At 30.8% G+C, this 14,485-nt stretch overlaps 1 protein-coding gene across 13 annotated transcripts in view; it reads left to right on the forward strand.

The window, feature by feature from the left end:
* The window catches only part of LOC125063932, an 81,412-nt gene that overhangs the window by 38,655 nt on the left and 28,272 nt on the right, over positions 1 to 14,485 (forward strand). For 3 of the 13 annotated variants that reach the window (XM_047670654.1, XM_047670651.1, XM_047670652.1), the window contains exons 1-2: positions 7,191 to 7,377; positions 12,071 to 13,210. The exons of the other annotated variants lie outside the window; for them this stretch is intronic. In XM_047670654.1, the coding sequence (XP_047526610.1) occupies positions 12,317 to 13,210 (894 nt within the window). In that variant the 5' untranslated portion in view covers positions 7,191 to 7,377; positions 12,071 to 12,316. Of the gene's footprint in view, positions 1 to 7,190; positions 7,378 to 12,070; positions 13,211 to 14,485 lie in introns of those variants that run through there. 13 annotated transcript variants of the gene reach the window in all.

The following is a 14,485-nucleotide window of genomic DNA, read 5'->3' on the forward strand; positions in this document are numbered from 1 at the left end:
ATACAAACTATATTGTTAAAAGAAATTGTTTTATATGATTGTAATGTTTGCTAACAGCAGTAAATGTCACACTATTTGGCAAACCCTTCGCTCCTATTGCGTATATGATTTGATCTTATACCACCACACCTATCCAAATTGGTAAATATTATACGTGTGATTTTCATCCAACCTATGTGGGCTTCGTCTGTATGTTTTTTTACTAACAATCAAAAATTAAACACATTAAATTGAGCCCGCATTCTTCGGTTAATGCAAACGTACCGCTTTTTAGTGTTATTACATAACAATAAATAATATATTATGTATATTAACGGGTAGTTTTTTTATCTCTATGTAGTTTATAAATGTATTTGAAATAATAAACCCAAATTTATATGTTATTTACTTTCTTTATCTTTATCAAAATAAATTATTCAATATAGTACTGTATTTTAAAAATATTAAATGGAAAACAAATAAGATAAATTACGTGAGGCGTGAATAGGATACATTCTAGGGAACATCTGTCTGAGTACCGGCTTCGCAGCCTGGTGGCTCCGGATTACTATGATTGATTAAATCCGACTATACATAGTATATAAATTGTATAAAGCAGTATTTCCTTATCGACTTAAGTGAATATTTTAAACAAGAAAAAGGCGAATATTTATAAAACTTCGTAACATAGTTTCTGTTACTCAACTATAGTTTAATGTTCAAAAGAGTAATCTCTTGAATCGTTCATCTTAATAAAAGCTTTTTTTATATACGAAAACATTATATTAGGCGCACAAATATAATAACCGTAGAGTGCAAACTCTATTATGCAAACTGAAAAAATTACACTTTGTTCGACAGCGTTCGCTATGTAACGGGATATAGATACTGAATGTTTATTTTTGAACGCCGCAACCCTGTCTGCCTTACGGATACTGAAAATTGTGTCACGGTCGGTTCCTATTGATCTCACTTCTTCACTGCGACAACCGAGCCGTTCACTGTCTTTTCCGCTTAGAACGGGACTAATTAATAAACGGAATAATAATGTTTCTCAGCCCATTGCACACAGTGACAACTTTTTGAACAAAGAATCGTTTGAAGAATATAAATTTAAATCAAGCTTTTGTTTTATCATCTTAAAATATATCTTTTTAACTGCGCAAAAAATAAATCTTTTGTAGAAGTGGGTAAGGTACACTTATTTATTATAGTCTCATTAAATTTATCATTTACCCCCTCGGTAAAGGATGGCTTCTTAATTTATTCAACGTTTAAAATAAAAAAAATAGTCTTGTTTCTTGCTGATAGTACTTTAAACGGGCCGAAATATTTTGTTATTTATCTATTACAAAGATACACGTTATATACACAACACAACGACAACCTTACACCCCAGTAAACCTTCCCTTGACTTAAAAATTTAACCTAGATCATAGTGAATTGTTAACGTTAGTATAAGAAGCTATAATGGCTATAAATTGCTTTAAGCGGATTTAAATTGTTCAAAGAGAGTTTAGATTTTAAAAGACGTATTAGTCACAAGCATTCATCCGACTACTTTTCCTATTCCTCGCTTGCAGTTACGGTAGCATTGTTAAAGAGCTTGTCGAAAACAGATATCGACGGACAAGATTTATTTGATTAAACGAAGCAAGGGTTACGACGTAGTTTGCTTTTCACGTCGTTTCTTTCATTTATTCTATGAATATTTAAGTTCACTTTTGATAAAGGTACACTTTTAAATATATTTCTTTGTTAAATAGTACATAAATTACCTTGTAATTAGAATAATTGTATTCTCATATAGTAATAAGCTATATATATACTCGATTGATGTTATTGTCGAGTAGAGACGGACGAACTTTCTACTTTTACTGTAGTTCCGCTAAGTTTGAACGCTTCACAGCATTTATTCAATGTAACACATAACTTTCATTTTATTGATTTACGAACTATCATATCACTTGCAAAATAACTAATCTTTATTTTTTCTTACAAGCCTTTCAAATACTTGATACGTTTCACATTTTTTAATTAAACATGTCAACCATGTTTATGTTAAAACAAAAGCCTAAATGATACGTTTAGCTCTATCTTTATTTAATAAGTTATTGATGAATTATATAATAATTCATCCAGATTCAATAATAAATGTTTGTTTTAATAGAAAATGAAGAAGAACTTTATCCTTTACTTTCAGCAGTACAAAATTAATCTTCATAATCAGTTCAATAAGTTGTACGTCCATATTTCCTTAACGTCGTTGTTAACTTGCCTTTGTCTTTGTTAATTTAAGGCTCAATTATACTGATAATTCGTCCTCTCGATTTAAGTAACAGGGCGCACTAACTCCTCAGAAATTAGGAGTTTTTGCCAAAAAGCAACCTTTTAAAACTATAGCGACGTATTAAAAGCATTAAGAGTAGACCTATCAATTTGAACGTAAAATTGTCAATATAACATTTATTTATTTCGTATATTATAATGTGTTAAAGTGGTACATTATTAGTAAGCAGTATGTTACGGTTCTTAATTTTTCGACATACAGAGACTATAATCTAACGCTATTGAAAATGACGGTGACATAGTCACACATGTGTATAATATGTTATTATAAGTGACTTATTTTTTTAATTTTTTTTTGTTTGAATTTCATAATAACCAAAATATTATTCTTATAGTTTTTTTCTGAAAATGAAATGAATATTTCCTAAATTTATAAGTTTCACCATTCGGAAGTTCTTGTTCGAAGAAATCTTAAAGCATTGATACGTGCCCTTTCTTCCTTCCTTTGATCCTTTTGGTCCGAATTTTCGAAAGTTCATGTTGACAAATATTTATACCGTGACGATGTTATTAAAAAGTATGTACTAAATATTTATGTATTTTAACGAAAGGGCAGTTTTTTGCATATATTGAGAATTGTTTCGTAATCTTACTCGATTATGAAACTTATATTTTACAATATTAAAAAGTTGTATAATGACGTTAAATAGAAAAGTCGATCGCTTAGTGAGACAAACTTGTTCCTTACTTATTACTTTGTTCTCTTAACGGGTTCCATTAATATTGGAGATGTGTGATAATGGGGCTTTGTGCAGGCCGTCCGGTTAGGTATCACTCACTTATCGCAGTATACCGCAAAACAGTAAAACTTAGTTTGTGTCGTATTTTTGGTATGTATTTATGTGTTAAATAAATAACTAATTGATTATTTTTAATATTACGGATTTCATTTGATATACTGAGCTACGCTTTCATAGCAAGAATAAGCAATTCACCGCGTATTACAACAAGCATCCCCATATACAACCCTTATGAATACCACCATTAAATAGTATTTTTATTAAGTTAATTATTATTATTTAATAGGTTAATGTAATAGTTAAAGACTTCAATTATGGAGTATTGTATGTTATAGTAAAACCTATGTATAGCTAAATTGAAACCTTGAATTGTCTGAATATATCAACAATTCCTTACAAACAAATGAAGACATAAATGTCTATTGTACGAGTTCAAAACAAATAGGCGTAATTTTTTATTGCTGACGTAACAAATGGACAGAAAAACTTGCTTTTTCTAGACATTTTTCTCCGGAAATACCCCAGTTATCATATGACGTAAAATCCTAAGTAGCAAATGTGTTTAATACATTGTATTGCTGTGTTCGTGTTTGAAATGTGAGAAATGTTATTACTGTTGTAATTGTAGTCACGAGTGTTTTCACATCTTAAATCACATGTTTGACTGATCCGAGCGATCAATGCAGTCGTTTAAAATATGGTTTTTGCCCTGGTATCTTCTGCCCGAGCCGCTATCTATGGGAGGACTACATTCGGCTAGTTATCTGCTAAAGATATAAGTTTTAGGTTAAATTTTAGTATAAATTTTATGGGCTTTTTTAGACTTTATTTTCTTTTGTTTTGCACTCTGTCTAATTACATATATCTCTTTTTCAGGTAAGTAAATACAAGATATCGACCTTCAACTGTAAGTACGCATGATATTTTATTTTTTTTAAAACTAAAGTTTTGAGTTAGGACCAGAGCGAAGAGAATGTACCTACTCCATACTGAATACGGTTTTTTTTCTTTATTTTCTCACATTTCGGCAATGTTTCAGCCAAATGGTAAAAGCTTTTAGAAATATACGACACGGCTTACCTATCCTAATGGTAATAGTGAATCGTACTGTAGTATTTTCTTTTTCTTAAGTCCTCGACGAAAATAAACAATATGCTTGAATATTCATGACTAGGAAAAAGCATTTTTAAGAAGGTCAATAAAATACTTCCTAGTCGTATTATCGTATATTTGCAATTTTTACTCGAGTTTTTTATTTTTCTAAATTTATTTAATAAAAATATAAATACACCTGGTCGTCGTTTGTAATGAAATAGCCAAAGCAAGTTATTAAAAATTATATTTATCTTTTAATTCAAGCCAAAATCTAATTCAAGGCATAAACATGCCGCTATAATACCTAATTCCATACAGTGTAGAATATAATTATAATTAGAGCAGATATTGTGACGTAATATACTTGACAGGTTATTCGATGAGGTTTCGAGTTTAAATTTAGTCTCATTACGTACTACCGCTTCTACTCCCTTTAGGCGTCAATGCAGTGGGTTGCGAAATCCAAGTTAGTGTTAAAGTTGGGGGGCTCTGACGCTTCTGATGCTGGCGGTGGGCCTGATGTCGCATCGCCTCACTCCGTGCACGGTGCAGGGAGGCAGGAACTCACGCCTGCGCTTAGCAACCAACGCCATATTATTCCCTTGTAACGTACTTTCGGTTCGTTTGCTCGTTCAATTATCTTTAATATATTAGATGACTCAATGACGACGTGAATTCAAAGTTTTATTCAAAAGTATTTATATCCTATGAAGATAGATATAGTTGATACTTGATAGTTGATAGTATTTTGTATTATTAATATGAAGCTATATTATATAGGTCACAAAAATATAGTTACTTTTATTCATAATGTCAATCCAAGGACCTCAACAACTGATTCAATTTGACCCCTAATCAGTACTTTACAAGCTCAACCTGCCAGCGACCTATATTTCTCGGGCAATTTATTTTTCTAACCATACATTTAAAAACATTATATGGTACAAATTCATACGATTATTTTTTATATGGCATGTAAAGTGAATAATAACAAAAAAATAGCCATTTAATGGCCGATCGTATATTGACTTATATATTTAAAAACACATACATACTCGTATCAAATTAATAAGTCATGCTTAAAAAAAACATTGCCTAAAAAAAATGAGATAATGTCGATTATATTTTGATTTTACGTTAACCACGATCACATATCATTCTAATTTATTAGTTAATTTATCAGTTAAATTATATTAGATGCTTATAGAGATAAAAACTCGTAATCTGTCCACATACAAAAAGATATATAAGGGACACATAAATACTCTTAATACTTCATTAGACTTAAACAAGAACTATGTTATATTCATACATCATTTTAATAAAAAATGTAGACAGCTATAACAAATCAGGCAGTATGCATAAATAAAATTATTTATCAAAACTTTATTCTATTTAACAAATAATATAAAAGGATGAAGAAAGATATAATAACAAATTTTCAAAGGGGATGTCATCCACCCTTATTTCCAGACACATTTTACAAGCCTCGCTGCACATGCATGTTATTATGTTCCAATATTATTATGACATACATAAGTATGTTCCGTTATCGTGCATATTCTTGCACTCGTATTTTATCTACGATCGTCGACATACATTTTTTTATATTATTCTAGATATGCTCCGGTTAACTTATATTGAATTTGGATCCTATTAACCGGAATCATACACATTTATATTGATTGTCGTTTATGGATTCCGTTCCGATTTTTAATTATATTGACTAGAAGTTACGTTAACGACTATTTAACCTAATAAAAAATACCGGACAGATTCAGAAGATACTTGTAGTTCTCGAGCTTTCTTTCATATAATATTATGAGCTTTATAATATAAATATACTATAATAACCACTACATAATGACCGCCACTATGTGTTTTATTATATCTTATTAAAAAATCAAACGTGATATTTTAATGTAATAATTTGTTTCGTGAAATAAAGTCACCATATTTGAAGACATGAATTTGCGAATTTTCCTAAATTTAATGTCAAGCTCGGCGATAACCTTAATTTGATGAACGATCATTACAACCGTTTTTATGATGTCATCGTGATCATAATAAACGAAAGACGTGAAAAAACGGGCAAAATTTACATCAATCAATATCTGTTCGTATTATATATTCTATGAATCTTTATTGTGTAAATACCGGTACAGATGCTTTCATCCTGCCTTCATTCGCAAATATAAATACCATTTTATAACTTTCTGCTTTCTATTTTTATAAAATAGAGAGTAAAATTATGTCTCGTTTGAACCTCACTTAATAGATGTCACGGCCTCAAGATAATTTACTATAGCAAATTAGATTATAGCTGTCGTTTGCGAACAAACTTTTGCAATACTTTCATTTGGAAACATTTTTATGTTTCGAAATAATCAAATAAAAAGTATTTTATATTACATGGTAAATCAATATTGTCAAGTACTTTATATGACAATTTTACAATACCTAGTCTTCGGTCAGTTTTTGTACACTTCGGTACTTACGTACAATCGGTTTGAGTTATTCCTTCTATTTAAACAAAATACACTGGATAATAAAAAATCTATAATTCTAATTAGACATACTTAATAAATTATTTATATTGAAATTAGTAAACATAATTTTTACTTTTTAGTAAAAATTACATTTCTGTAAATATCATCATTGGTTAGTATATCATATACAAAATTAAAAAATATATATAAAATGTAGTCGAGTCAAAATGAACCAATTTCCATGAACGAGCTAACTTTTCTTAATAGAGATTTGATAAGTAATACATTCATATCGTTCGATTTAAGGAAATTTAATGAAAGGCTTGGTCGGCGTTGTGTAGTACTAGGCGAGTAATGCAGGGCACACAGGCGCCGCGGTGCCGCCCGCCCGCAGGCGCGCGTGTCCCGAAACCGCCCGAGGACTTACGATCGTTTCTCTCCGAATCGTAACGAAGTTCGACGATCGCAGCCACCCTCTGTCGACGCGTGCCGGATCCAGTCGCAGTGAGGGCCGCCTGGGCGTTGGAACAGTTTTCCGTGTACCCAGTGCTCGGTTATGTAACTGAATAAACTTATTTATTTATCAACTTAAAAATATCTTTAGAGACATTTGTGATAAAATTGCAGAGTATGATGTTGAAATCCAATTAGATATAATTTCCGATAGCGTGTGTTAAAGTGATGTGTACCTCCGCCTATCCTCGCGGCTATAGACATTGGCACAGGTTTATCATTTCGTTCAAAAATGTTGTTTCAATTTTATTGTGATCGACGTATTCATTTATATATTTTTTAAATTGTGTTATTTAAACGTAAGGTCATATTTTATAACATGAGACGTGTCAAATAAAATTAATAGTTTAAAAACTTGTCAACGATCTAAATGATTCGGAATACAATGAACATTTTTAATTTGTCACATGCCGGGCCATGCTCGTAATTGCTGTTCCAATTAAAAGAACAAATAGAACAACACAAATAGAAATTTGGCGCAATGCAGGACGCTTGTATGAAAAGATCTATATAGTTGTTCACAGCTTTCAGACCTGTTAATGGTTTTTAAATAAATTCACTCGAATTATATACAAAAATATGCCTTAGCTAAGAACCTTTGACAATACAAAACATAAATTTACACCTAGATCGTTTCAGTGCCCTCATTGATACAAATTACAGACAACAATAGTGTAATTATTATTTGATAAAATCAATGAGTCGTTACCCTTCGTTCGATTTTAATTTTCCATTATAAACAAAGGAATGATAAATTTATTTCCTTTCAAAAATATAATGCTATTTTTCATAATGAATAAGTATGTGATTTTGAGTACTAAACAATAGCATGTATTTATTGAGTAAAGTGTTACTTGAATTGCAATCTTTTATCTGTCTTATTTCGAAAATAGATTATCAAATAATAGATTTAAATTGCAGATAATATTTTAGAGAGATCAAGGTAAAGCAGGATTATCTCGTAAATAAGTGAAGAGCTTTCAGCACTTTAAACTTGTGTAGAATCAGCAAACACAAGTGTCAAACATTTGTATGATGCAAAGCTCGGCGACAATACTTGACCTAAAAGCGTACACAGAGAATTCTATCTAATCTTGAGGTTTATTTTTTGCGTTGCACACCTTCACTTTAATCCAATTTGTAGTTTAGTTGCAAAAAAACGCCGCCGGGTCACTTCCGTCAATTCAAAATCAAGAAATACTTTATTCATGTAGGCTCACGTATTTATGAATGTACAGGAATAATTTTAATGTAAAGTACCACTGGTTCAAAAAGCAGATTCTAATCAGAAACGGTAAGAGACTCATTTTCTCAAATAAAAATTCATTGTAAATTAAATACAATCTAATTTATAAACCCCGTAATATAGTGTTCGTTCTTTATGTCCGTTTTTATCGTTAATAAGTTATTGTATTGTGTATTAAACCTTATTTGGTAATGTGCTTTAACATAAGGTTTAAATATATAATATAACGTTTTCTCACATATACGGAATCAAACATTCTATAACTCTGTTCGGGATAATTTACTATTCAGCACTCCAGTTATAATATATAAGCGATATTTTTGCCTATATTCTATAATAATTTTCTTTCAAAAATATATGTATAATGTTTAATTATAGATTGCATAATTATATAAACAATTTGGCTTAAATTAACGACATCAAATTATGTACATATGTTGTAGGCATGAATTTACGTTTAATTAGGTAAATTTAATTACCGGTTTTTATATTTGGCATAAAAATAATGAACAAATTCACAATTTTAAATACCAAACCTTATACCAATTAACTTAATGACACATATATAATTGCATGTACGAAGTATTTATTTTGAACGAAAGTTTCTGTCTAACATTTGGAATATTTAAATATAATTATTTTAAGTAGTTAGTTTACAACTTGTTTAGGGACATATAGTTATATATATTATACCATACGTAATAAGACAGATATAAGATTACATTTAAGTATGTAATTCTATATATTTTTAATCCAATATAATCTTATTTTTGAGTGACTCAGTTTGATTATCTCAAACATAAAGTTTAACAAAGATTAAATTAATTACAACGTTAATTTTACATGGCTTTACACGAAACAAAACGTCTCATTTCATCTCAGCCTTCTAACTACTATTTATTAATTAAAAATAAAGCTAATAATTTAATTTACCGATATTCAGTAAAAAGCGTAATTGAATATTATTCTCAACTCATTTAAAAATAACAATGAGGCTATTAGATTCAGACTTGCGTCTTATCTGCAACGAATCTACCAATTGTTCCTTAAGCTTCGTAATTAAAACCTTCCGATATTTTAACGACATCACAAAGCACAAGTTTCAAACAGTCTACCGCATCTAACAATAACTCAAGTTTAACTGTTGGCTTTAATTACATGAAAATTGTAAGCAATTAACTAGTTGTAACTTTGTAAACGTAGACATCGTCAACAGTAATAGCTGTCTTGGGATGTGTGATTCCTTGGGGCTCACTTAAAACCTACAATTACAATGATATATAAATTATATACCAGATGAAACTGAGCTATATAAAGCTGAAAATATGTATTGTTTATTGAAATACTATAAATAGATTTGAGATCCACTTATAGGTCGTACACGATGTCGACTCGATAGACCAAATGCAATGTCGCTTTGCTGTGGTATAACACGCCCTACTTCCCTTGGGACGCGCCGGCTGTTAGCTTAATTAAAACGTGACAAAACTATAAGAAATACATCATTTTCACGCCATGAGTGAGCACAAAATAGCACATTAGATTTTTTCTGTATTACTTAATTTAGGTTATAAATCTAGTTACCACTACTATAATATAAAGAACGTAACTTACATGATCAGAGTAATCCTTCATTATTTGCGCCTGTTGAATCGCTATTATTATTCTCTTAATCATTGTCATAAGAATTGCAATTTATGCGACATTTAAAAGCTTGAAATATAATTTAATATTATTTAGTACAGTATACATTTCTAAATTATTATTATTTCTCTATATCGTTGTTATATCGTGATTTCTATCTCATATCTTAGTCAAATGATTAATAAATTTCAAAAAAGGGAAGTAAAATTAGTATGTCCTTTTTGGTTGTAATTAGAAACGGAATAAATCACACGATGAAGGCGGCGGCGTCTGTTTTATACAGCTAGTAAATGACCACACATCAGAATAGTCGTTACTTTATCAAATGTACTAGTTTTCTATTTAAAATATTAATTGTACATAAAATATGCACACAAATTCTCCATACATATTTCAAATGACATGCAAATCTGAATTACATGTAATGACCGATTAATATCTGAACGAATACCGAACGCTTATTCACAATAATATCGTTTATTCACAACAAAAAATTGAATACCAAATTTATTACATAGAAACAGCTTTTAAATAGTTAAATTGTTAAATTCAAATGAAACGTACATTTATCAGTCATGATTATGACTACACTTTATTAGATTAAACTAAATGTAAATGACGTCACGGTAAATTCGATAAAGAATTGTATGATGTTTATTTTTCTTTATATATATGTTTATTTATATTTCTTATTATGAAGTCATAGTTTTTTATTAAAAAATTATATTCCTGTTAGATATTATAATAATTTAGACTGATGCTATGAATTATCAAAACAAATGAATATTCTAATGTAATTTTTGTTTGTTGGTTATAATATTTAGGGTTATATTACAAGGTTTGCTTACCAATACTGTTTTTGTAGTGGAGTCATATAATTGTATCTATAATATTGTTTGTAATATGATTCAAATTATATTTATATATACGACGTGCAATTGAATATTCCCCGTTCAATAATAGAATGACATTTAATTTGAAAAAGTTATAATTCATTTATAGCTATCTCGCAGCACACCTAATTTGACCGATTTGCATCAGCGTTCGTTTTGTTTTTTTCCCTAACGATCCTCGACTTGCATCGTAATTATTCATAGTCTAGTTTTCTCTAAGGTCTTCTTCTAAAACTAGTTACTTGAAACAATTTTAATTACATAAGTAACTGTAGTAGAAATACTTCTTCGATATATACTCATGTTATATAATGTAAAGTGTCTATAAAACAAGAAGAACGAAAAAATATATTTTATAAATATTAATTATAATATAAAATAATTATAATCTTATAATATATAATATACTTAAGTAAAGAATACTTGACTATGTAGCCGCAATTGGGAATAAATATGACTTAGTTCATATTTATTGAACCTTTTCTTTTTTATACGTCTTTAGCTTTGGAATTTGAAATATAAAATAGATATATATTTATTATTTAACTTTGAACCTTGATTAATAAATATTGACGTACTATTCTACATCAAAAACTATTTAATTTAACAGTATTTTTAACAACAAATCAATATATATTTATATAGGAAAAACAACAATAAGAAAGAGAACTTGTAAAACAATTACCATGTTAGAAATCTTTTATTAATACTATAAACTGTATGATTTATTTCGCTTTACCACAATTCCTTGACAGCTTGTTAGCGTCCATTTCAGAGAGTAAGCTATTTCAAATGCAGACCCGCTTAAATTTTGCATTGGGTCTTCGACAACTTGTTATTCCGCTTATATTTTCCATTACATTTTTTTGTAAAAATGATCGAAACAAAAATAAAATGTTTTATTAAAATCATTTTGCCGGGTCTTTAGCTAATGTCTTGTACTTTTTAATATTACATTTTAATGCCATTTATTAATTACTTTATATTAATTCACATTTCATGAATAATCCTAAATAAGTGCATACCTTATGTTTGTTTACTGAAATTATGTTTCAATAACACAAAATAATCAGAATTTATTGTCACGTTGATCACATACCATAATGTACATAAATTCCACAGAGCCTTTCAGCAATTTAGACACTGAAACGGCTCCGTTTATCTTGCCTTATAACCACTTCAATGAAACTTCAACCATCTTAGTATTCAAGATGACTTTAAATTTTAAAATATCTGTAAGATGCAAAATGTGATACAACAAAGTTAAGTGTAGTAGACGTGAAGAGAGAACAGAAAAAAGAAGCGAATTACTTGTTGCTCGTGATGAGGTGACGCTCACGCGCCGGCCGCTGACGCCGCTCCTCGCCAATGATGGTGGAGACGCAACGCGTGCCGCCGCCCCGATGTGCGCGCGTGCCCGAGCATCGTGGAAAACCTGCGTCTGCTTCCGCGCCACCCTCGCTATCTGGCAGCGGCACAGTGATGCACCTCCGCCGCCGACGCCACAAGACTGTACACTTTGGAGAAAATCTCCTCATGCAGGTTTGCGCCGACCGTGCCCACTTAGCAGCGCTCGGAGCAAGAGTGCCGGATATTTCCTTTTGTCATAAAGCTCATACCGGTGTCACCAAAGGAGACGCACGCTTCTGTTGTGTCGCACACCATTGCTGCTTGGCTGCTGGTGCCCTCGTGGCTCTGACGTCAAACGGACGGCCGAAACCGCACCGGGAGCGGAGTGCAGACTCTCATTCGAGTGGTGGCGAAACCGCAGACAAAGGAGAAGGCGGTAGCGGTTCGGTAACAAAGGAACCAAAGCGCAAAGCAAAACACCACCACCATCATCATCATCACCATCACCACAAGGTACACTCCTGTCCTTATCACGATGTTGCACCTCCTCCAGAAGACGATCGTGAAGAAATATCTCTGGTACCAAAGAAAACCGTTTCGCCTTACCTCTATATACCTAGCAAATTAGAACCCAATGTGCAACAATTGTTCAGTTTCATAGAAAGCGTACTAAGTGCGTGGGCTGCAGAGGAAGGTCTTACGAGCACCGGCGAGTACTCCGAGCCAGACGAACGTATAGTTCGTCGGCGTAAGTTAAACAAGTATAAGAAACGTACTGATGTTCTTAACATACGAAGAATTGTATATGAAGTATCAACGTTACACGGTGCAAAGCTGTTAGGGAATGTAAGGTTTCGACATTATCATTGGAAAGGAACAGCCCAAACTTGCAATGAAGCATTTCTCAGGAAGGTGAGTTCATAATTTTTTAATCTAAATTATAAATTAAAAATATTATGTAGCAAAAAAGTTAATATTCTGTGTATAAACAAATTTATTAATGTGATGGTAATATGAGTTATACATTTATGTGAGCTAAAATAAGCTTAAGTCTTATATATAAAGACACATTGTCTACTGCAGGTTGCTTTAAAAGTTCCACTTGTGTACCTGTGAAGCTCAATAGGTTTCACAATAACCTTTACAATGGATGGCTTGAAGAATAAAAGCCAGTAAAATATAGCTAACATTTTGACCTTATTTTAGATTCCTCCACGAGGCTGCAATTTCCTTTTCTACTAATGAGGCCTTTTATTTACTACTCTATAGCTGAACCTAAGTATCTCTTTTCGCATTTTTCGACTATTCTTCGCGCCACAGATAATATCGGCTAAAAGAATTGAAATAAGTTAGCTCTTAATGATTGATATTTTTTAAATCTATTAATTGTTCTATTAATATCTTTTGTTGGCTGGTAATTATAAAGAAAATATATAGTATTTTTGAACTAGTCATTTAAATGAAAATTATTAGTAGCGCGTTGACATGTTAAATATATTGTATCAGATATCCGGCGTTGAATTATATAAGCAATATACTATTTAATAACCAAATATTATACAATTTATCAAGAAAGAATATAAAAAAAATATATTTTATCACTTTTATTATTAATTTACGAGCATTCGCACAAGGATTGGTATAATAGATATAATCTTTCAGAACTGAGAGTAAAAATAAAATTTTAAAAAGTTAAGTTTTTGTAAATAAAAGAATCTGTAGGTGTAATTTATTTGTTGGCAGGAACAATTTCTCAATTATACAATTTACTGTTGTTTCCATATAATTAATCAAATTCTCAGATTCAAGTTTCTAAGGAGCGGAATGGTTTGTAAGTAAAACGTTACTTATTACCAACTGAGAACTCGGATTTGACGATATATAGCTACTCAACTACACGCAAACGATTTAGCAATGCAAAAGTTAGTTTCGAAACTATGAATTCTGCCTTCAACTAAGCTTGCTATAAATAGGTATTTCATTATAAAGTTGCAGAATAATTTGCGATCTCGTTTTATGTTACTAATAATCCAAAACATTAAAACTTCACCTTCCATTTTCGGTAAATGAAATGTAACTTACATGTAAATATAGAAATATATTGATGAATTTAATCTTGGATTGGATTTTCGGAACATGTGCAGAGTGTCGTCTGACAAATTCAGGTTTCACGGTGTTTTCCTTAAC

Source organism: Vanessa atalanta, chromosome 5 (assembly GCF_905147765.1).
Source record: "Vanessa atalanta chromosome 5, ilVanAtal1.2, whole genome shotgun sequence".
Lineage (NCBI taxonomy): Eukaryota > Metazoa > Arthropoda > Insecta > Lepidoptera > Nymphalidae > Vanessa > Vanessa atalanta.